The 25,293-nt window shown below is 41.5% G+C and overlaps 1 protein-coding gene across 5 annotated transcripts in view; it reads left to right on the top strand.

Annotated features, from left to right (window-relative positions):
- KIAA0930 (KIAA0930 ortholog) overlaps positions 1-25,293 on the top strand; it is an 81,754-nt gene that overhangs the window by 41,919 nt on the left and 14,542 nt on the right. For 4 of the 5 annotated variants that reach the window (XM_037388942.1, XM_037388940.1, XM_037388945.1 and 1 more), the window contains exons 3-6: positions 19,706-19,813; positions 21,087-21,164; positions 23,972-24,073; positions 24,510-24,650. In XM_037388942.1, the coding sequence (XP_037244839.1) occupies positions 19,706-19,813; positions 21,087-21,164; positions 23,972-24,073; positions 24,510-24,650 (429 nt within the window). The remainder of the gene's footprint in view (positions 1-19,705; positions 19,814-21,086; positions 21,165-23,971; positions 24,074-24,509; positions 24,651-25,293) is intronic. The other variant, XM_037388941.1, reaches the window with a different exon arrangement.

Below are 25,293 nucleotides of genomic sequence, written 5' to 3'. Positions count from 1 at the left end.
ATCATGATAACCACTAAGAGGATGATGGCAAAATATTGTTCTTTCTTTGTCAGATCAGTGGTTTAGTAGTCTTTGGCCAGCATACTTGGAGCTGTAAGACTTTTGGAGGCAACTTTCATCCTAATTGTTGTTTAAATGACTATAAATGTATTCCTGTTTCACATCAAACAATATTGTGGCTTTGTTTAGCCTAATAAAAGCATGGGTTGTTTACTCTGTTGTCCTTCCCAACAGGGAAGGTTGAACCTCAGAGGAAGGCTGGTCACTTAAATTCATTCACGTGCCCCTGATCAATCTCTGTTTAACTTATTAATCAGTTTAAAGTGTTTGAACTCCTTATGGAGAGGAGACAGTGAGATAAACCATTGCATTTGCTCTCAGAGCTTTATTTAAGCCTCCTAAAAGCATCATAAATAATCTTTATTTGTGAGGGGGTTTTGTAAGTGGTAGTTACTGCAAAGTCAGCATTAGTGAATTGCTTGCGTAACAGTGAAGATGAGAAGTGTGCCTTGTAGCACACACTGTGTAATTCCTCCTTGAGTGTTTGCATTTTGCTCAGCCTCTGAGAAATGAACCTTTCCTGTGACTTTGAAGTACTTTACATTTGAAACTCCATAGTTTGGTGGTTCTTTGGTACCTGTGCAGCGTTCCTGTTCAATTTTTAGCTGACTGCTTTGCAGTTCCAGCTCCTCTTCTAATTTTTGAGCCTGTCCTGCGCAGTGAGACACCAAACAGCTACCCCTACTCTTTGAATTGTGACTAGACAGGTTTTTATTTTACTTTGTTGTTTTGGCCATTCTTTCTTGAGAGATGGTGTCAAAATACCAAAGTTGTATCATTAAAAGGGGAAGAAGCAAGTGACTGGTAATTATAGAAGCCAAACATTACTTCAGGCATCCCTGCCACCCACCAAACCGTGTGCTTTCATTTACATCCCCAAAGGTAGGCTGAAAAGATGGATAAAGGAGAGAGGTTCAGAGTTGTTTGGGACCATGAAGAGCTAGAACTGGTGCTGCACTGTTGGCTCCTGCCTTGTGCCCAGCCTGTGCTGAATGGTCTGGTGATGACTTCTCCACGTGCCACGCAGAAGTTGACTATTAGGTAACCACAGAAGTGGGTGGTGTTGTAGCTTGGGTATACAGTGAAGCAAGTTCATTGTAGTTCTTCCATAGACCCTATATATGTGCCCTGCATTTGCCTGGCAATTGTAGGTTTGGACTGAAGAACACGGGCAGAGACATGTGAGGTAAATAGTTGTCCTATGACATCTCAGAGCATTAGTTTATATTCATGTAAATAATCTGCACAGCATTCTTCTGTAGAACTGATGACAACAACAACAAAAACGGATTGAGAGGGGAGGGGTTGTTTGCCTGTATACTGACAACAGTGGTGATTGTGTTCTAGGATGATGAGCTCATGCAGCGTGTTCACATCATTTGCATGCCATGGTGTGATGATTCATGTCAGCAATAAACAAGTGTCAATTTATCAAACTATTTTCAGGGTTTGATGGCTGTCATGTGTGGTTGAAAGGCCTTCCTGCTTATGGGGTTTTTTCTGTGCTTACTGGAGCTGAAAAATGTCAGAAATAACATTTGATTTTAAGTTGAAGTGTAATAGAGGATAAGCAGAAAAAATCTGATAGGATCAAGATTAGAGGTTCTGTTCAGTTTTAAGGTTGGATGAGAAGGGCTTTGGCTGCAGCTTAGTCACAACAGCTTGAAGTAATAAATCTTACAATTTGGTGTATCAGTAGGTGGTGATGCTAAACATCACTACTGTCATAAATTTTATTTCAAAAGGCCTTTTAAATGGTGTACTTCGTAGACCCCCTGGTCTAAGTGACTTTCTGTTTGCTTCTCTTTTCCATCCCACCAATTTCTAAACGGCGCGTGTATGGGTGAAACAGCAATTAAGCTCTTAATATGGTCTGTGCCAGGGCAGAACTGCCATATCAAATTCTGGACTACATCCATTACACGGACTCTAGGATCCCAGAGAAATGCATTCAACTCCATATTTCCTTGGCATGTCACAATAATACTCTTGCAGTTTTTCTTGCCAGGTTTTGAAGATAACTTTTTCTCTCGAAGTCTTTAAGCAAACCACACACCTCATCTGCCAGGATCTGTGCAGGCAGGGCACCGTGGAGCTTAGCTCTTAAGGTTCAGGGCTTTTTTAAGGGGAAATCCCTTTGACATGTCACTCTGTATGCACTGTTAAGACTCAAAAAATCCCTTTGCTGCTGCTTCACATACCAGCTGATGTGACCTGCTGGAAAATGTAAGCTGTGATCCTCCCTTACAAAGCGTCCTGTATATTGCCAAAATCAAAATCTACAGCTTTAAAAGGTTAAAGTGGCTGGATTGGGATTCTGATTTTTAAATCGTATTAGATAAAGACTTAATATCTCTGGCTTTTTCCAGTGCAAAAGGCATTTTTAAAGGATTAAGCTTTGTTACAGCTGCAAGCTTCTGATCTTTCTGGAGAAAGAAGCTTTACTTTCTCACAGGACTATGGAAGATGCTAGCATGGTGTTAAGAGACAACTGCTGAGTAGGGAAACTAAGGTAAAACCTCAGACCAGCAGAGCTATTTTGTATTGACCCCTTCAGCCTTGCATCATGCTTTGTCACCTGGAAAGGGTGCTGCTTTTATAGGGCAAAGCAATAAGAAAGATAAATTTAAGACACTGTTGATATATGTTCTGAGCTTGCCTGGATTTTGGATTAGGTCCTGTTTTCTTCAGCATCCTATAAATGTGGAGGAGTAGAGTTGCTGCCAAATGCATGGAGTAGTCATTTAGGCTGTTAAATCTTCAAAAAGCTTAAGCTACTGATGTTGTGGCTGCAGCTTCAGAAGCAGAACTGAACAGGAGCCACAACATCAGTACCATGGTGTGCATCTGGACCTGTGACACAACAAATATTGGCTGTGGTAGGAGACCAGTTAGCTTCCAAAGCTAAGTGACTTCAGGCATATGACTCCCACTGAAAAACACAGGATTTTCATAGCTGAATCTCTAATTCACTGTCACCATCTGGCTGCAAGATTTGACAGCCTGAACTCAGCATATAGCAGAAATGCATGTTTTAAAAATCTTATGTTGCTGTCTCTGTTGCACTTTTCAGAACAGTGCTGCTTTTTTTTTTTGCCTTTTTTTTTTTTTTCCGAACATTGTAAGCAAACAGGATGTCTCCAGAAGAGCTGTTTGGTGTACTTTGTGACAGTTCTGTATCACTGTTTGAATGCAACAGAGAAACAAATGGTCAAAAAATGTATATTTTTTGCCACATAAATTCTTTCCTTGAACATGGATAGTATGTGGGATCAAAAAATGATTGCAACATATGCAAGTCAGTCCAGAGACAGCTGTTCTGCCTCAACTATTCTGTTACACTAAGTTCACGGAGGAGTTGCAGTGAGTAGGAGCAGTGGCTCTTGCAGAAGAGGACAGCATCAGCACATGGTTCTCATTTTGAAATTAAAAAGGAACACTGGCATTATCAAATTGATACAATTTTCTGTAAAGAGCTCAACATCTTAAATGCAAAGATTTGGCTTTTCTTATATACTTAACCTTCTCAGAAATTCCTGTACTTTCTTACACTATTTTGCTAGTGTTTGGTTGTCTAAATACGTGAACATAAAGGAGCTGCTACCGGACAGCCTCTGCTCATGGTGCATTTTTTGCAAGACCTTCTTCATTTCCTACATGTGATGCAAAAGTGGATCTTTTGGCGAAAGTGAAGAGAAGAATACTGCCGCAGGTTTTACAAGAACATCACTTTCCCACACAGAACTGGGTCTGGCTGGCTGGGACTTGAATATGCTTATAACATACCTGGCAGGCTAGCGAGCATTCAAAGTGGACATGCTTTCATATTCTGTCCTGTTTCCAGAGTAAATTTGTGTCTGAGGCAAAGCGAGGATGCAGCTGAAATATCCTTGCAGTATCACAGTCAGTAAACTCCGGACTCAGGAACAGGGTGTGGGCTGCAGAGGCATTTTTAATTAATTGCTTCCAGTCTCTGAAGAACTCTTCTTAAGCAGCCAAGTAAGGTGACAAGAAAGCCCAGATCAGAATAGAATCTAATATGAATTGTGCTGCAACATGGTAGCCCTGAGTCATGTGGCTGAGAGGGTGCTCTACTCTCTGCAGCAGAGAGAAACTTCAGTGGGAAGAAAAGAAGCCCAGAGCTGATTGCCCTGTCTGATAGAATTGTAATAAATAATTCAGTATCACAAATGCAGCATATCAGAGTCACTGGGGGATTGAGGGGCAGAAGAGCACTGCTGGGCTGGGCTTTACACCCTGGAAAAAGTGTCTGCTTGGAGCTCCCTGAAAGCCTTATCAGGCTACTAGTTCAGCAGAGCACTTGGTATGTTTGATCTGTGGGTTATAGTCCATTGCAACTTGCTTAGTAGAGGTATGACAATGTCTGGTTTTGGTGTCAAAATTCATATGCAATTGAAGGGAAGCTCTGGAATATTGTAATCAAGTCTCTAATAACACTAGTAATTAGAATTTCAATGTCTAATCTATTCACCAAGTTTGGTTCCCCCCCCCCCCCCCCCCCCCCCATTTTCTGGTCAGTAATCCAGTTTATGCATTTCCACATTCAACAGAGATGGTTTGAAATAAGATGATTTATTAACATCCTGTAAGCTTATTTCTGCCGTGCCTTTGCCTCCTTCATTCTCCTTCATTACTGATGTAGCACGTCTTCCCTTGTTTTGCTGGGTGTTCTGCAGGAGGCACGCTACATGTTGCTTGTGGCACTTCTGCTTTTCTAGGGAGGACTTCAGAAAGACTGGAGAATATTACAGGAATAAGGTTAACAGCGAGCAACCCATTACGTCTGAAAATATTGGTTACTGTGTGGTCTGGGACCATGTTTGATAATGCTTAAATAGTCACTTGTATCTATCCTTCCCATTTTTGTAAGCTGATTTAGCAGATTTATGGAAGGTTTGAAGTGGGGAATGAAAGCTGATGCGATTCGCAGAGTACAGGTGTCAGCAGCTAGGATTACTTTGCCAGTATCTTGAATACTGTGATTTCTTGCCTTGCTGATACTGATCAGCATATTTTAACTCCCAGCGTTGTCTTGCTTAGCCACAGTTACAATGGCTTTCTTGGTGCCGGAGCTATGCTGGGGGAAAACAGTTTCCGAACCCTGTGTGTCTTACGATTTACGTGTTGTTGCTTTCCCCTCATTTGTTTGATGAGCATCATCAAGCATTTAGGTGCTTCCAGTAAGATGAACGACTTGCACTTTTTGTATTTTTAATCTTCTATACCTCTTCTGCTATTGCTGGAGTTGCAAAGGCAGAACTAGGCTCTTTGGATTCTTTTCACATAAGTAATTTCAGTCGTGGTTGATTGAAGTCAACTTTTAGCTCCATGGGTCTCATTAGTTTTTCTCAGTCTTATAATTTACTTGTTCTTCTTATCACTTCAGATTCTCCTTTTTTGTGTACAATATGCAGGTACTGGAAACAGTTAGATGTGTAGGCTTGTTAAGTCTTTGTTTTCTATGACTGTGACTTGCTGATCCAGAAGGAATGTCTTGTGCTCATTGAAAAGAAAACATTATGTTAGGGAGGAGTTCCTTGTGCTTAAGAATTACTTTTGCAAGAGCTATAATTAATTTTAATGTGGCTTCTTTAATACTGAGATATAAACACGTAATAATGAAGAAAGTGAGAAAACAGAAGGCAGTGCAGGATCTAAAAAAAACCCTTAGTGTTTGGTGTGTGCCCTCAAATGAGGGGGGAAACCAGCATTTTTTTGCTACAGATTGCAAAGGTTACAGGAGCGTGTTTTCCGTCTTTGAAGAGACGGGAAGCTGCTGTTTCTAGCTGCCAACTGATGCCCTGTGTGCTTTTTCTCTCATTAGAGATATATGGGGTTTCTCTTTTTGGAGTTTAATGTTCAGTTCAAACCTAATCATAGACCAAAGTCTGTTCTTCCCTGAAAAGTACAGTTGGGTGGAAGGAGAGGATGCCAAAGGATGGAAGCTGAGGATGTTTGCAGCGTTGCCTCTGTGTCTTCTGACACACATCTGTTGGGATGATGAGCAGCATAATTAACCTTGAATTCCAGGGACTGGACTTCACAATCAGAGCATTTCTCAGTCTAAGGTAAACTAAAATGTTGACTTTAGGGCAGGTTTATGTCATTAAGCCATCATCTGCAACCAGATCAATATATGACAGGAGAAAGATTAGATTGTAAGGAATTACAGCAGCACTGAAACCCATGTGAGTAGTGGGAATAGCTTTGCAGAACTGAGTATCAAGAGTAAAATCAAAGGGAGGGAATAAAGGCTATGCATTAGGTGACTTTGCTGTTTTCAAGCTTAGACTGCAACTGCACTTGTTGAGTGGACAGGCGATGAGTTAACTGGTCAGTGGATACAGTTACCTGTTATCCCCAGTCTGAGCCTTTCAGCATTACTGTGCATTAGAACGTGGAGGGTACAGGAGCGTTGTGTAATGAAGTGGTGCAAGATCAGAATTTTAGCCTATCTTGCTCAGAGCTTTGTTCAAGGAAGAAAGCCCTGCTTTGCTCTCCTTCACAGGTGTATGAGGCTTTATCCCTAATACCTCTTGGTTAGCACAAGAAAAAGCTCCCAAGCAATCTAGCTCATGATCATCTCATTTCCTTAAGGATTTAAGTCCTATTTGACTTTTAGAAGGGAGAGCAGTAAGCCTAGTCGTCTTACTTTCTTTAAAATCCCAAGTTAACTATGAAAAAAAGAAAGCATAATTCTAGCTCTTTGCCTGATAAAAGCTAAACTTAAATGATTGGGAACCATGCTGAACCTTATCAAATATGGTGAAATCACTGCCCATTTTAATCTCCTTAATTAATTTCAATTGTCAGGAATAAAAATATAGTACATATCATGCAAATCATGGTAATGGTTCTCCATGTAACGGCTGTCTGTCTCAAACGCATCATTCCAGTTTAATAATTGCAAGTGAAGTCTTTAAGTGACAACAAAATATGAATTAAATTTTTATAATACAGTATTTTCCTGCCTTTTGTATTTTTTGTACCAAATAAAAATGTTTTATGCAATCACATACTTTCTTTTTAGCTTCCCTAGCGTTCATTACCTTATTTAAAATCATTACTGTTGCTTTTTATATTTCTTACATGAAGACTAATAAACCTTACAAGGCCTGTGGTTTTTAGTGATAGGACTGCAAGTAAGTCTACAAATCCATCAGATTACTCTGGTACAAAAGAAAAGATCCTGTGTGGTGAATCTTCATATGTAATTATTCCTCTTTGGAATCTGATCCAGTTTGCCTGTTACAGTGGTTTGCCTGTTTTATAAACATTTCAATCTAGACTATTGTAGATACACCAATGTCAAATTTACTTCGAGTTATGTGTGTATAAGTTACAAATACTTGGAAAATCTTCAGGTAAAATGCCAGCTCCTCTGAAGTTGCTGAGAATTTTGCTATTAATTTCAATGGGCAAGAATTTCATTCCCATTAAATATAGAGGGCAAAATAAATTGAATTGCAGAATAATATAGCTAGGCCTATGGATACATCTGATCTCTGTAAAAATCCCCTTTGACTAATCTTGCTTCTCTTACTGCTGTGATTCTGTTCCTGCAGTATTCCCTGGGCCCTTCCAAAGTACAGCTCATCTCCATGCTTGATCCCCAGTGTCCCTCCAGCAACAACCCATGCCTCTTAACCTGTGTAGTCCTTTTGCCTTGGTAGCGACCAAAAAGACCAAAAAGATAGCTGGTGCTGTGGGTGGTTCATGGCATATGGTGTCTGAGAAAAAGACAGAGCTTCCCTTTCCTTTCTCAGCAGCGTAGGAACGAGGAGGCGTCTGATTGCCAATTGTCACGGTGATACAGTCTGTGAGACCTCTGTCAGGTTTGAGGCTAGCTGACACATTTGAAAGATGGGTGCAAGTAGGAAGGAACCCGGTTGTGTAAATCCCGTTTTCTTAAGCTAGATGTTGTATTTTTTTCCCCATTATATGCATTATTACGTCAGTAACCCTACAGCCCTTTATGCACATAGCCAGTTTGCTCTAAGGTGACATCTGTCTGGCAATCCTACATTCACGTGGGGTGATTACTGTTGTGATGTTCTAAATACATGCAAGAGATGCAAGAAAGAGGACAGGAAGAGGGAAGACATTTTACAACAAGTTCAGCTGCTTATTTAAATTAACGTGTCTTCTTCAGGATAGGAAATATTGCAACTATTCTTGCAACATAGTCTGGATGATTTTGATTTGAATGGCTCTCCCATTGTGTGACAAAACAGAGTGAAGTGTTTGTTTACGTTTCAATTTAAAAAGCACGTTTGCTTGTAGCCACCTGTGAATCCTGTTCCTGATTAGTATGGGCTGGAGGAGGGATGGTGTCTGTTGTATTAGCACCTTTCATGTGTCCTCAGCCATTCTGCAGCTTGGGTGATGGGAGGGTAATCCACTGCCATTCTCCAAGGCTCTTATTCCACCTACAGATGCTCTCCCATGTCCTTACCTACAAATATACATAACATTTGCAGTAAATATTCCAAGTTGAATGCTGAAGCTAAATGTCAGCATGGTGTTGGCAGAGGTAGGGTGTAAATACTGCATTTTGGGATGATCTGCGTTGCTAAGTTTCTCACCTGCAGGTCACGAGCGAGTGGCAGAAGTTGTAGTCACCCAGCATTTCTTATGCCAACAAATGGAAGAGGGAGTGCAAAGCTATCAATATACTCTCCTGGGTGATTGCATCACAGAAAAGATGAGCAACGTTTTTGGGGCACACAACTTGTCCCATTTGGACCTTTGAAGGAACCTCTGCAAGGCAGTAGAGTCTGAGCTATCTTCTTGCTGTTCTGATTTATTCAGATACACTAGAAATTACAGTCAGCTTTTTAGATCATTTACTGCTCTTTCCGTTGGTTTGGCTTTTGATTATACAAAGTGGTTGTGGGGAGAGAATTAGAAGTAATTAATGTTGAAGCAAATTTTTAGAACACAGATGGGTTTGTCCGTAGATGAACTTTGCCTCTTGCACAAAAACAGGTTACAGTTGCTTTATTGCAGTGGGCTTTGTTTCAGCTTTATAGCTAAGGTGGGTGTTGAGTTGCCATAGCTACTGGGCATTATGCTGCCTTTATGTGGGCTTCGGAGTGCATTCCAGGAGGATCAGGTGCAACTTCTGAATAATTAATGGTATCTAGGAAAAAGGAATTGGAGTTTTGCTTTGGAGGGCTTTCTTGTCCTTTACAGTTACAGCCAGTGAAAATTACAGTAACCATAATGTGTTGTAATCTGTTGTATCGTTGTCCCTTCTGCACCTTCTCTATGTGACAGGACTGGGGATTCACTCTTCCCATAGGGCTTCTCTACATGCTCCAGAAAATACCAGACTTCTTTGATTTTCTTCCTATTTAATAAAGACAGGTCTGTCAATGCTGAGCGGATGAGTGAGCAGATGGATTTTCATGGGTGACTTGGTCGGATCAGTTCACGCTGTCTTATCGGGTGTATAATCTACAGTGATGCTTGGCAGCCTGTTACCAAACACAAGAACACTGCTTCGTATACAGGTCTGTATTATTGCCACGTCTTCCAGCTTGTTAAATACACGTGAGGCCAGAGTCTTTGGAGATTGGTGATCTCCATGCCATTTGTGGTGATTTCATGTTCTGAGAAAATGTCCTATTTCCATGCCAGAGTCCTGGCAGCTCCTGGGGTACTGTCTTTTCCTCCCAAATTGCATCATGTTGTTGATATGTTCTAGTACCTAGGCAAGGAAGCAAGGAGTGACCTGCATCTCAGTGGTCTGGAGGTGGGGAGCTTTTGCCCAAAGAAACAAACGCTGTTGTAATGGCAGCTCCACGCTGTAGGAAGAGTTTGGACCGTGTTTTGGCAGATTTTTGGCTGGTCAGTCTCTGTGCAGCCAGCCTTGCTCCAATGAGCTGGAGAAGGTGCTAAAGCCAGAGACGTTGCGGAGATTTCGGCATTTTTCATGCAGGTCTGTATTGCTGCTGGATTTCAGGCAGCAGTCTTATTTTCCACTTAGTTTCCTTTTTTTATGAATTACCTCCACTGCAGCCCCAGGACCAAGATGAATAGGACAAAACCTCTTCTGGTACTGGGTAGCTTTGGCTCAGACTGAATCTACCTTCTAATATCTGATAATCTCAGACCTGACACCTGCTGGTAAAAATGCCATTAAAAGTTCAGACCAGGGAAGAGTGCTCTGCATTACATCGAGGTCATGGAGCTTATTGATTTTCTTTTTTTATTATTATTTCTTTTTTTTTAGATGCAGAAATCAATATAATGCTTCTTTTCCCCATCATTAGTGTATTAAAGTAGCTTGAGATATTTGTGAGGCTGATTTAAAACTTAGCATCGCTACATCTTTAAATTAAATAATGTTCTGAAAGTTATAAGGGAGTTTGCATGTATTTTTTTTCTTTTAGTTAACATTGTTAGAAGCAAGCCTACTGGGATTTGGAGTGTTTCAGAGCGACAGTGAAAGTGAAACATAGAAAATTAATGCCCTTTATCATCTGCTTTCTAATGAAGGTCTGCTTCCATCAGAGAACCTGGATTTTTCTCTTAATGCCTCTTTTAGGACTCTTCTAAGCATTCCAATACCTTAGTACAGCTTGATTGATGTGTTCAAAATATATTTATATCAATGAGATAGCCTTGGTGACATTGGTCATGGAGATGATGCAGAAGTCCAGAAGTATATTGGGTTTTGAGAACCATTGAAGCTACTATTTTCAGGTTATTGGAAAACTGAGGTCTGGGAGTGAGAACTGATGTCTTTGCGTAGGTTGGGGAAAAACAGATTATTTTCTGTTGTGGAAGGAGCTAAAGGTGACTGCTTATGCCCCAGAGTTTGTTCGTGCTGTGTAACCAGTTGGTTCTAATAAGAAGCTGCTGTAGTCACAAATTCTCTCTCCTTCACATCTATAAACTGTCTTGCTGTAGTAGCACTGGTGGTGCTATTTGAAGCATTTAAAGTTACTTGTAATGTGTGTGTTTAAAGGATCCAGAAAGAAGAAGGGGTTTAATGTTCTGCCCAGCTTGGGAATATAACTAGAACTTACATTAACATTGCATTTACAGTTAAGTGTATATATATATATATATATTTTTTGTCCTGACATTGCTTGATGGCTGGTATTTAGCGTTTAACACTACTTTGTTGCCCTTTAAATATTTTCTTTAAATATTTTTTTAAGACATCTTTCATTCCCCTAAGAGAGAAATATATACTGGTAAGAACCTTTCACAGTCTACCTTTGTAACTAAGTGCCGTGTGCTGTGTCAGTTGTATGCAAGTCAGATCTGAAAGCATCTGAGTATCACATCTGTACGGAGAGGCTCTTCTGGTGCCCTGAATCCTGGAGAACCAACAATTCTACTTGGAGAGGGTCTAGATGGGGTATGGTAGGTGTCTGTGACTACCTGCAGACTGTGGAACGACTCCTTACTTCCAGCTTCACACTGTGGCAGCGGTGCTGCACCATGAGGAGCTGCTGGAATGGAACAAGAAAGCCTAACAGCTCGAGCTGCTGGCTTCTGCCAGGCTCGTGCAGTTGCAGCTACATAGGTACCAGTACCAAAGCTACCTGGTTTCCTTCTGCTGTAGGTTTAGTTGCTGGGCTGAGGAGACAGGATGCCACACATAAATCCCAGCTATGTGATTAGATGCTTAAATAAGTGCCTGTGGAGGTGCAGAATATTAGGTGTCCAAGAGTAAAGTGTTATCCAGAAAATGACGACATGCTATGCTGCTGGTAATACTAATTTGCGCTGTTAATGTTTAGCTGGGTTACACCACTTAAAGGTACCTCAGTGCTGAGAAAAGATTGTTAAAGTGGGAGGAAGTAAAACAAGTGACTGGCAGATAATGCACACGAAAAGCACAGAACAAACTAGGGCTGTATTTGGAGGTGGATCGGAAACATGGGAGAGGAGGACATTAGTTCCTTTGGTCAGTGAATTTAGAAAAAACATTTAATTTAGTTAGTGTTTAAGATACCATTTTGGAATTATACCTTTTTGCTACAGGGAGGACTAGTAAAAGGAAATACTTGGATAAATGTGAGCAAGATGCTTCAAATGTTGAAAGCCACTAGCTTCACAATAGGTAGATGCACTGTGTGATGGGATCTTTTAAAACTGTGAGGTGAGCACACACTGGGGGATAATTCTACTTTTGTAGAAGATGGACGGTTTTTGAAAGAAACTTTTTCTTTTGCTAATTTTTTTTTTTTTGGATCTTTTGAACTAAACCTGTAAAATCCTAAAAATCAAATTGCAATCTCTGTATTGCGGTTGGCTCTGGAGACAGTAGGAGTATTTCCTCGCTAAACTTGTATTGTGGAAAAAATCTTGAATTTTGTTCACTGTATCTGTTCAACCCCCTCCCCTTTACTGTTTTTTAGTGACTGTGGTCTGGGGGAAAAAAACTGAAAAGTGGTGCTACTACTAGATAGACCTGTAGTCCCATTAGACTTCTTTTTAATAGAAAACCAGAATCTGCTTTTTTTTGGATGGCTTCTGAATGCCAACAAAATGGTGCTTCTTGTAAACTCTGTTCTTATTACCCCATGCTTTCCATGCTGCCCAGCTGACAGCCTGTATCAATTTTGATTGTAGATTTGTTTCCAGGAATTTTTCAAAGGCTTAGGTACTAAGCTGTGCAAACAAGATGATTTTCAATTCACACAGTTTTCATCAAACAGCTCTAATGCCTTGGGAACTGAACAGGATTAATGCTCTCCTGAGTGAGGGGCTTGGAGGGGGAGGGCCCAAATATCCCAGTGTTCATATTTATTAATATCAATTAAGAATATTGATTGTATTCTGGAAGTTTTGGGGAGTAAATAGGCATAGTGGAGAAAGTATCCAGTTTATCACAAAGATTTTAAGCCTAGACTGAGGTCTTAGATGGGTTTCATGATAAAAGTGTTCCAGCTGTCTGTAAGTGTATAACTTAAGATCTGTTGTATTGACTTCCAGTACAAGGTCTTGTATGGCTTGAGTTCTTCTGTAAAGATAACAAGTCCATAATATATTCGTCTCAGAAAAGCATATTTCTGTTAAAAAATACACCAGTTTGCTTCTTTGCACTTAGGATATTCTTTTCGTGCAGACGATAACTCCTGACAACAGTTTTGGTAATGTGTGTTGTGGGTGGGAGTAGCTGCAGCTGGAAGTAGCTGTGAGGTTCTCTGGGACCTCTGGTGTCACTCCAGAGTAGGCACAAGCACTGTGGCACAGAAGCCCATGAAGTCCCAGGGATGGACCGTACTAGTGTGTGAGAGCTGTGCGGGAAGGTAGCCAGAACATTTGCCAAGCACGGAAAAGAAACGGACTGAGGAAAAGCAGGATGACGGTGGGGATCCTGGCTAGCAGAAGTGGTAAATGGAGCAGGGAAGGGGAAAACAACTTCGGGTGGAGATATTTGTAAGGGGGCTCTGCAGGGATCGGTGACTGGAGTTGTAAAATTACAGTGGATTCAGATTTGCAGGTGGCACATATTGGTGCTGCATAAATTGAGGGCGCATCAGACTGCACAGCCTGATCCCTAGGAGAGATGGCTCCATTTATTAGTATAGTTGAAGACTTCAGTGCCAGGAGTGTGCACAGGCTCTGGGAAGGACAGGGAAGGGACAGAGTGCAAGTTATTTAGCATGTAGTCATGTTGCTGTGCAGAAAAAATGCAATCCTGAGGGAGTAGTAAATGTGTGTACGCTAGTGCTGTGCTGGTACCAGAAAATTCCAGTACTGGTGAAATACTGAGGAGGTGGAAAAGGAGCACAAGTTCTACAGTGGCACAGAGACCTCCTAAAGGAATTTTTGTCTCATTCATCTTAAAGATAAATCACAAAAAAAACCAAAAACAAAAACCAAAAAAACCCACCAACCAGAACTGAGTATTAAAGAGCTTATTAATATAGGGAAAATAGGCATGATAAAAACCAGAGGCTGGCAAAAGGAAAGCAGCTGAATTAAATGAAGTTGCACAGTTTCAGCCAAGAGGATGATTAATCATTGGAACATGTTCTCAAAATAAGGTATTTTCCCAGGCACTGTCTAGTCAAATATGATTAACTGGGTTTTGTGAAGAAGTAACAGGATAAAATGTCGGTGACACGTAGGAGGTCAGCCTGGCTGATGTAATTCTCCGTTACAGCCTTAGCTCAGTAACCCTGTGCAAACTTTATAAAGGTGGCGTAATGGATTTCAGCTTGCTGAAATTGTAGAAAGGTCATCTTCTTGACTTGAATGAGGAAGTGTCCAGCTTGGCTTTTGGATTTCACTGGGATAAATAATTAGTATTTACGTTGTTCTTTCTATTAATAACTTTTCACGTTTGCAGGAAAGCACATCTAGTCTAAAGCCAGATAAACAAGCATAGAGGTGAGGCATGGCCAAGTGAATCAGCAGCACGCCTGGAAGAAGACCCAGTGTCTCTTGGATCCCTGGCTGAGACAGACTTGTTTTCCAGGGAGGGCTCAGCTGTCTGAAATCCATCATGTTCTCTAGTCCATATCATTTCTTAACTCCGGAAGGCCAAATGTGATAACATGTGTTAAGCCTAGACTATCACAAAATGGTGTTCTAATGAAAAGCATGAGATATATTGAGAAATCATAGAATTTTTATTTTATAATATCTGTATTATAGATATTATTTTATATATTATTATCTATAAAAAGCAATTGGGCTCACATTTACCATGTGATTTCTATGTAACTATAAGGCAACACTTTGGCAAGACAGATGTTTTTCTTTATTTAGGAAGTGCTGTGCTCAGCTCTGGCAACAATAACTTACCAAAACTCACATAATGGTTTTTGTTACTGGGAGCTCATTGAGAGTTTGTTGATGTCCGAGCACTTAGAGGTCGGAACAGTGAATACGTGGGTCTTCTGCCTCCCATACCGCCAATCCCAAATGCCTACATTTACTTGAAACATTTAACTTGAATATGAAAGGTTAGTACGTACTTGTTGATGTTCAGACTGGGGCTTAAATGAAGAAAATCCCTTGGTGACAGCTAAGGTAGCTGCTTCTACAGTACCTATGTGATCTTACAGCCGCAATTTTTATTTTTTTAATATTTTTTTTTTTTTTTTTTGCATAAGAAGTTTGAGTAAGGGGCTTTCTGAGGCTTCAGGTTTTGATTTTACATACTTGGCATATATGCCATTTGCGCATAGTACTAGGAATATAAGTGTAAAGATGCTAAGCAAGCTTCCTTGGGACACAGACAAATTAGGTCAGCCTGCCAAGAAATTTAGATTGTTGATTTAAACAATAGGGATTAAGATGTATGGAACAGTGAAGAATTGTGTTTAAAGTTTGTTGTATAAGGGGTTTTAAATTTTACATTTTTTTAAGCGGTTGATTCGGATGGCTCTTCTATTGGCTAATGCTGAACAAGCGGCTGCAGGGTCTGACTGGAGTCAGCTCCAGTCTTTCCTACGTCCTTGGCCCTGCCTGAGACTCCACAGTGTGCCAACGACAGCAGGATCATTTGCTATGAGCTGAACTGGCCTGTTGATTTATTTCACGTAATATTGGATTGCCACCTTCACATGTCCAGTGCAGTGGCAGCAGAGGGTAGTTGAGATTAATTTGTGAGCTACAGCAATGTATGTGAAACTGAACCCCTGGAAAGCGCTGTTTGTGTTGGCCAGCCTGGATTTAGCATTTTGCTTTATGCCAGGATGCCTTATGGACACCTTTTTGCTATTTCTGAAACAAGTGTTTGGAAACGAGTAAAAGAGATGTTGCAGATAGAGGTGTTCGTGAGATAAGGGGTGTGGGTTTTTTTCAAAAGTGACTTGTAATTTGGGTGCCCACACTATGAAGCATATTACCAGTCAGTTGAGGAGCAGCGGTGCTGCTTGTTACAGCACCCTGGCGGGGGCTCATTGTCTTTTATAAAGCAGAGTCTTCAGTGATGTGGAACGTTAAGATATCTGAAATCACTGGCTGCTGTAGCAAATGCTGACTTTGTGGTGTAACTGCTGTCCTGGTGCTGGGTAGGGCTGGTTTGTTCCCCTGATGCTCACCGAGCATGCTTACCTGGGCGCAAGCCGGAGCTGCAAAAACATCCAGTAGATGCCAGCCCCACAGAGAGCGTTTGGAAGTCCATTTTGTCTTTCTGAGGTCAGCTGAGTGCTGCCTCTGTTTACTTCTGGCTGCTGATGGCCCCTTCCTTGCTGGGAGGAGGTTGCTTCTGTCCTGCCCAGTTTGACCAGTTGAACAGAGATCTGTACCCTGTGCGATTTATTGCCTGGCAAAAGATTGAATTCCTTAAATTAATTTCCTTCGGAATACAGTGTGGCTTAAGCACTTGACTTGGGGAACAGCCTTGGTGGTGATTCATGGTGCTCCACCATGGCCTAACCCGCAGGCTGTACTGCCTGGGAATCCTACCCTAAATCAGTGCAGAGGGAAAAAGTGATTAAAGAAAGGGCCGTGTTCTGTCGTTATCTGTGACAGGGTTGGGGGACACACGTTCCGTGAAAGAATTGTTGTGCAGTGGCTTTGTAATTGCTGGGGAGCTTGTGAATTAATTTCACCAGCAGAAAACATTAGTGGCTGACTTCTGCAAAGCAAAGTTTAAATTTCATCATTAAGAGGTGTCTGGAGTAAAATAAAGGCTCCGTGGATGCGGAGGCAGAGAGTGCTGAGCACTTGGTGTCACTTACCCTGGTGTTAGTTAAAGCTGGAGTTTTACCCTGTAGTGACAGGACAAAGGGTAAAGACAAGTTTTACACTGCAAGAGGATAGATTTACATTAGGTATTAGGAAGAAATTCCTTACTGTGAGGGTGGTGAGGCACTGGGACAGGTTGCCCAGAGAAGAACCAACTTTGGAAGCATTCAAGGCCAGGCTGGATGGAGATTTCAGCAACCTGTATAGTGGAAAGTGTCCCTGCCCGTGGCAGCGGGGTGGAACTAGATGATCTTTAAGGCCCCTTCCAACCCAAACCATTCTATGAATTACTCAGTTGTGCATTCACCCAGCCCTCTCGTTGTGTCTTTCCTTCGGAAACAGGATGGGTTTTGTTTCACAGAGTATTTCTAGAATCTTGTGAATGTGGTGTTTTTAGGCTTTTAGGCATGAAAGTGCAAATATCACCTTTGTTTATTTGGAGAAGAATTGAAATTAGATTATTTCCCTCAGCTGCTCACATATTAGTTTTTTTACAGTAACTCTCATTAGTTTATGTGATTGTATTGCCAATAGAAAAATTAATGGTTAGGAGCTTTAGTAGAAACAGAAACAAAACAGAAGAATGATGTTGTATGAGTCTACAGGCATTTCTACAAGATACTTGTAAGTTAAAAAGTGAATGATAGACAACAGTGCAGTCAGTCTTCATGGCACCTGATAATAGGGTCAATCCTGAAATACTGTACTGTTCCATTGTTGTTCACTGTACTTCGGTCTTGTAGCTTTATCCTTCCCAGAGGAGTTGAAACAAAAGCACAGGTACTATAGGGCTTAATCTTACTCTGATTTCATTCGCACAACCTGATTTTTATAACAATCTGTTGTTTTTTAACAAATCATCTCTCTCCTTCTCTCTCTGCCCCAACCAAAGCAAAAAAAAAATCATGAATTTCTGTTTATAGCTATGTCAACCGGTCACCGTATTCTGGATATTTCTTAAACATCTGTTAAAGTATGTTACTGTGTTTAAAGAAAAATAAATAAATATTTGACAAACACAGAGAAATAAATGCTTTTCCAGGTATTCTGTCAAGATAGTGCATAGCTTTGACACCTGTTAGGTGTGCTACTTGTCACCCTATTTTGTATTCCACTCTAATTCAGAGATTAAGCCATGCTGTGGAGTTTTTTGGGGGTTTTTTTTGAAGTGTCAAGGTACAGTTCATCACAGTGTACTACATCGTCAAGTTTTATATTTATCTCAGTTGCTTCAGTTTGTTAGCATTGGTAGAGTTGTTTCTGCTTTCTGAGATTATTTGGGATTTTTCATTTGCTTATTTTCAGTACAGCTGAAAATCTCACATGCAGTTGGGTCCAATCAGTGCTGTCAGTGTGAAACCTTTAGAAGAAGGTGTGGTGGGTTGACCCTGGCTGGACACCAGGTGCCCACCAAAGCTACTCCATCACTCCCCTCCTCAGCTGGGCAGTGGAGGGAAAATATAACAAAAGGCTGGTGGGTTGAGACAAGGACAGGGACATCACTCAGCAAGTACCATCACAGGCAGAACAGACCTGACTTGGGGTAATCAGTTTAATTTATTACCAATCAAATCAGAGAAGGATAATGAGAAATAAAATAAAATCTTAAAGCACCTTCCCCCACCCCTCCCTTCTTCCCAGGCTCAACTTCACTCCTGATTTTTCTCTGCCTCTGCCCCCTCCAGGTGGTGCAGGGGATGGGGAATGGGGGTTGTGGTCAGTTCACCGCGTTGTGTCTCTGCTGCTTCTTCCTCCTCAGAGGGAGGATTACTCACTCTTCCCCTCTCCAGCGTGGGGTCCCTCCCATGGGAGACAGTCCCTCACCAACTTCTCCAACATGAGTCCTTCCCATAGGCTACAGTTCTTCATGAACTGCTCCAGCATGGGTCCTTCCCATGGGGTGCAGTCCTTCAGGACCCCCCATGGGATCACAAATCCTGCTAGCAAACCTGCTCCAGCATGGGCTTCTCTCTCCATGGGTCCACAGGTCCTACCAGGAGCCTGCTCCAGCGCGGGCTTCCCACAGGGTCACAGCCTCCTTCAGGCATCCACCTGCTCTGCCGTGGGGTCCTCCATGGGCTGCAGGTAGATATCTGCTCCACTGTGGACCTCCATGGGCTGCAAGGAGGTGGCCTGCCTCACCATGGTCTTCACCACAAGAGAAGGTGCCTGAAGCACCTCCTTCCCCTCCTTCTTCACTGATCTTGGTGTCTGCAGGGGTTATTGCTCTCACATATTCTCACCCTGCTGCTGCAATTTGTTGCACAGGTTTTTTTTCCTCTCTTCTTAAATATGTTATCAGGGAGGCACCTACCACCTTCACTGATGGGCTCACGCTTGGCCAGCATCTGGTCCATTGTGGAACCAACTGGCATCGGCTCTATTAGACATGGGGGAGGTTTCTAGCAGCTTCTCACAGAAGCCACCACTGTAGCCCCCCCGCCCCAAACCTTGCCATGCAAACCAAATACAGAGGGGTTGCCAAAATGTCCTCTGTGAGGCTTTAATTCGTGGACTTCATCTTCCCAGAGACTCCCACCCTAATGCAGAGCAAGCAACACCTACCTGCTTGACGATCTTGAGCATTAATCCAGTGACATGTTTGGTTCCGAGGGACTGTGTTAGGATAAATATGTGTGTGTATCCCTGATTTTCTTTTCATTTTTGCTAAACCATGCCACTTACAAGGAATAAATGAAGCTGCTGCTCAAAACTGAGATTCCCCTGCACAGACCTGCCTTTCTCACCTGTTCTCCCTGGCATCCCCGTCTCTCCAGCTTCACTTCCATGCAAAACCTTCCACAAGGGCTCACCTTGCATGGTCAGCAAAATCCAGTCCTGACAGAAAAATATAGCAGGATGCTGTGCAACGTGCAGCTTCTGGTGTCCATTTCAGTTTTGCATATAGGTACCTTTAAGTAATACTTTTCAAGGAGATGGGATATTTTTTTAGCAGGTTGAAGTTGAAGTTTACCGGAGAGATTCTAAGAAGCTTCCTGGCTTGGGAGACCCTGACATTGACTGGGAAGAGAGCGTCTACTTGAACCTCATCCTACAGAAGGTAACAGCAATGTTTATCTAATTTTCATGGGCTATTTATGCTAGAGACTTTTCAGGGTAGGCTTTGATCTGTCCCCTTTCGTCGCTGTCTTGGGGAATTTAAATACTTCTGGAGGATATAAAGAAAACATGGCTTTAATTTTGTCTTTCAGAGTCCAAATGAATATAATCTGAGATGTTTATTATTTTTCAGTGGAGTCCTAATAGCTTTCCTCAAAAAATCTTTACGTGTATCCAGTGAAGCTGGACTGAATTTTATATTCTGTGACAAAGCCTTCCATTTTGCAAAACTTTAATGGTTTTTGTGGGTGAATGAGACTGTTAAGCAACATTTCCATTAGACTTCACAATCCTGGTGCATCTAAGAGGGAACTGCTATGTGGAAATGTACTAAAGGTGTTATGTATTACACAGGGACTTTGCTGCTGTTGACATCAGAACTTCAATAAAACTTTTTCTGTTGGTGGTGGAAACATGAGCACAAATTATTTCTGTAATTAACTCATAGGTTGCTTAGTTACTTCATATTTTAAGTCAGTGCTTAGGGAAGCTGAATGTTACTACAGTCACTTGAGATCCCCTAAAAATTTTGTTGATTATGATCTCAGAATGAGAGACTGCTGGGTTATTGCACACATCCTGGAAAATAAATTGTTTTCATTCTCTCTCCTTCCTCCCAGAAGTCTCATTGCAGAACTTCTCTCCAGAGAGCAGTTTCCACCTTTATTTGGTGCTGAATAAAACCAGAATCCATTTGCTACAGTCAGAATTCAGAGATGCTGTTACAGCTGGGCATTCTATCCAGATCTATCATGCTTACTCCTTACAAGTTTTTTTCAGGTTGTTTGGCAGGCTATGGTACTGGTTTCTGACCTCTCTAACATGTTGCTTGTGTTCTTTAGTGTTTCTATTTTTCCCTTTTTGAAGTGAGGGTGTCTTTTCCATTTCTGCCTTAAGTGTGCTTGTGTGTGTGGGTCATGCTTGCTAGTCTTAAACAATATTGACAGCAGTTTCTTTACCCATAGGTTGTGCACCTCAGCAAGCATCTGTGCAAAATATTTCAGTATCACTAAGTTAACAAACAAACATAGGCTTGAAAATTGTAGGAGTTTCAGTATAGTAAAGAAAATAAAGAAAATGGCAATACTAAAGCATCTTACTTTTTAACGAGACAGCTAAAAATATTAAGACAGAATGTGTTCTGCTTCATGCACATGAATGTTATGTTTTTCTAACTCTAAACCTTTATTTCTTGTTCTGGTGCCTTGTTTTAGCTGGATTATGTGGTGACATGTGCTGTGTGCACACGCTCCGATGGAGGAGATATTCACATTCACAAAAAGAAGTCTCAGGTGAGATTACCCTGTTGTTGCAGTGGTTAAGAGGCTGGCATCCAGTATTACCTAATCCTAAAAACTGCATCAAAACCAGGCGGTGGTTCTCAGGCTGTGCTCAGACAGATGCATCCTTGTGAAGCATCTCAAGTCTTTTTCTAGTGACATTTCCTGCCAGTCATCTAAATATGAGATCTAAATGTCCTTTATAGTCCCTCTCAAAAAATTGTAAAGACCTCTGCATGCTTTCAAGATTTGTATATTTGCCTGCTGGATTTGGGGATGGTGGGAGCTGCTGAAGGTGGGGAGTATGCCCAACTGTTGACCAGTCTGAGGGTAACCCTGAAACTGGGTGAGACCTGAGCTATTAGAAGCCTTCAGGGTAAATCTGTAATGTAGGGCTATTGAATTGTAGACAATTTACTGATTATCAATTCATCTCTTTATTGGTTTATGATATTTTTGTTTTCTCTCTTAAACTGCTCATTCCTTCCATCTCTATGCCAAAGGCTTTTATCACTTGTTTGTGTGCAGCACACAGTTAATTCAGAGTTTAGCATAGTGGAGGAAACTGAGTAATAAGCATGGAGGGGATAGGAACAAGAAACCCTAGACGACTTCACTCAGTTTCCAGCAGATCTTGCAGCAACTTCTCCTAGGCAGAAATTCTTCCTGTAAAAGGCTCCTGTTGCCTTTAAAAGGCTGTTTCTCACAGGCATTTCCATTCCTTCTAGCTCATTCAGCTGCCTACTGGCTTTACCTAAAATAAACCAATGCTCTTTAAACCTTTACTTTTGTTTTACCATTTTGAAACAATTGTTGCTTTGCCTACAGACAAAACTAGCAATGCTGATTATTGTATTTGTAATTTGCATTAGTTAGGCACATAATTCCCTTCTGGTGGTGTTGAGAACACATTAACGCCACCGATGTAAGCCTTTTATTTCTTACTGCTTTTTCCATTGCTGCGAATTTCACTCCCAGTAAACTTCTGTAAAATTCTTATGAGAAAAATCTGTAAATATTACTTGCAGATTTCAAAACTAGGAAGATGAGGATGAGGGACCTACCCTCACTGCATGTGAGTGGTGTTCGGAGTAAGGAGGAGGTTTTCTATTCCTCATTCCCAGAGACTTGTACTGTGGGACTGCTTATAAATTTTTGTCTCCCCTTTTCTAGGGCAAACTCAGCACACATTAAAACTTACCAGTACATACTAGTATCGTTTCAACATCATGAAGCTGATCTATGGAGAGAGAAAGGGCAGTTCTATATGCTGTGGAAAACATACTTGCAGTATGGCATTTCATTGTAACGTGCGTCACTGAGGCTCGGTTTTAAATGAACAGAAGTTAACATTTTTGGATCTATATTACTGCTGTGATGGTTCTTGCTTTAGAAAGCATGTATTATCCTATCAGTGTGCAGCCAGATGCTGAATACGTAGAAGCTCTATTCAGGCACAGGACTTGCTGTGCTACCCCAGACCTATGACAACGCCATGTGCTCATACCAGCAGAGTACCTAAGGCAAGAAGCCAGTCTGAAAAAGGCTGACTTTCCCTTCAATTATTTTGCAGATGAGGTTGGTTCTCTGCTGGCTTGACAATTAAGATCTCTACAGACTGTATTTTCCTCAGGTGTGACTGGATGTGTATTTTGCTCAGGTGTGACAGGTCTGACTGGAGATTAGTTGGAGGGGGTTTTTGTGTTACATTGGATGCCATGAGAACAAGGATGCCTGGAAGACGTCCTTGTTTCAGTCATTAGTGCAAGTGTCATCTTTGAGGAGTCCTGTTACTTTACAATGCTGTTTCTTGTCATGAAGCAGCCTTTCTGTTTAATAATCTGTATTTAAATGGGCATGTAGGCTTCATAAGTACAAATAAGGAAAGGGAACCATCATGAATATCTAATACCCTACCCTTAGTCGTGGTTTGTGTTGAATGCTTTGTAGCGAGACTGTATCGCAAGCCTGACAATCTGGGCAGGTTCAGAGCTTTCCACACATTCACAGTGGGCTAAGTTTTGACAGGTTTCTTTAATTCAAAGCTTTGTTTGTAAACAGAGGTGGAAGCAAAGCAAGGTACTCGGCATGAATTCTTCTCCCTCTTTATCTGCTTTTTAATCTTGTTGGAATGATAAAATCTAAAGCCTTTAGCTCTTTAAACAGAAGTTGGATTGAGGAGTTAAGTGACCAGTGAATTTCAGGAACTGCTTCAGTGGGAGGAGTGTGCAAGAGGAGGCACAGTCAATAGAGAAAGAAACAGAAGCAGAAGATGAGGATGAAGAATCGAGTGCTTGTCTTCCTGAGGGTCATGCTTTCCATTACTGAGTGATGTTGATCTTATTGTGGTACTAAGCAAACAATAACAATGGAATTAACTGTACAAGCAAATAGTGTTAGGTCAGCTACTCCACAGTAACTTTCTTGCTGTGTGTGCTTTTATTTTTGCAGTGCACTGCAGTAACTTAAAGGCAGCTCAAGGTGGTTTTCTCTGTTAATGAAAAGGAGAATACCTTAGCTGTACCATAAGATGTTGAGAGGCCAAGTACACACATTTACTGTGGAGCAACTGGTATTTGATAACTTGCAGGTGAAAACTCAAGGATTTCACAAGTGTTGTCATTATTGCAAAACAGGCTGTTGTCAGAAACCAGCTCAGCTTTGCCTGCAGGATGTCCAGCATCTCTAGCGTAAGTGAGTGTTGGCTGACTGAGCAGTGTGGGACCATGGTGTTTTGGCATTGCTTGCCTTGTATTCAGCACACCCGTTCCTGAGCACGTGGCACTGAGAAAATGTATGTCTTTCCATATCTTTCTCAGCAAGTGTTTGCATCTCCTAGCAAACACCCAATGGACAGTAAAGGAGAGGAGTCAAAGATCAGCTACCCCAACATATTCTTCATGATCGACAGTTTTGAAGAGGTGAGTTCCTTGCTGCAGCAGCAGAACTTTGGCCTATTCTAGTCTTATGTCCTGATTAGTTGTTTTCTTGTACCTTTTGAACAAATGTTCTTGGCTAGTTGGGTGTTATCTTCCAGTAATTTTTATTTTATATGACCTTTCTCTTTTTTCAGTGTTTGAAATCTGAGCTTAAAGCTGGATTTTGGCATTTGTCTTTATGATGGGCTAAAGCAAGGAGCTTGATGTGAGAGCTGCTTATCTCAACAAATGATTTGCAGTGTGCACTGCCTGAACTAAGTTTTTTTTGAAAGGCTGGGGTGGAGCATACAGCTGCCTTGATTTCTGCCATTTACATTGAAACTGCCTTGGGCCTAAGGACAATCATGGGAATCTGAATATATTTCAACTTTAACAGCTGCAGTTTGCCTCCAAGTGTTTCATCTTGCATCTTTGGCAGGTTTTCAGTGACATGACTGTTGGAGAAGGAGAAATGGTCTGTGTGGAGCTGGTGGCCAGTGACAAAAGCAACACCTTCCAAGGGGTGATTTTTCAGGGGTCCATCCGCTATGAAGCACTCAAGAAGGTCTATGACAACAGGGTAAGGTGGATCTGAAAGACGATGCCCTTTGCAACAATGATCCTCTGATCACCGTTCTTGGCTGCTGAGGCTGTTGGCTTTTTGTCCCGTTAGATATCGTAGTCTGTCCTTTTTGGCTTTGAAAGTTACCTGAAAGCTAATGTTTTTGGCTCAGACAGCTGAAGAGTATTCAGATCAGGGTATATATTACCTTGGTGTTTGCCAGAATTAGTGAAGGTGGTAAATAGTTGGGAGCGTGACACAGGAAGGGATCTGAGTAACGGAAGTCTGCGAGCCCCTTCGTTTTCTGGAAATGTCATGGATATTTCTAGTTACTTCAGCGAAGGCATGTTTTGCAGGGAGATCTTAAACTCTGATCACTGTCTTGCTATATGTAAAACATGTTTTTCTTTAGTGTCTTTGTACTCGTGGCTATTTGACCACTGTAGTTTCACTGCCACAGAAAGAAGCTTTCTTTGTTTCCCTACAGAAACATGAAATGCCAGCACTTTCAGCTTGAAATTCAGTACTTAGTGCTCAAGTCCAGTGAGTGCAAGAGCCAATAAACTTCTCAGTTTATGAAGACAATTCTGAGAGATTTTAAAAAACGCTCCCCCCCCAATATCTACTGTGACTCTAAACTTCATTTTCCTTTGTTCCGACC

This window comes from Falco rusticolus, chromosome 5 (genome assembly GCF_015220075.1).
Source record: "Falco rusticolus isolate bFalRus1 chromosome 5, bFalRus1.pri, whole genome shotgun sequence".
NCBI classification, from domain to species: domain Eukaryota; kingdom Metazoa; phylum Chordata; class Aves; order Falconiformes; family Falconidae; genus Falco; species Falco rusticolus.
This window is presented reverse-complemented; position numbering and strand designations above follow the sequence as displayed.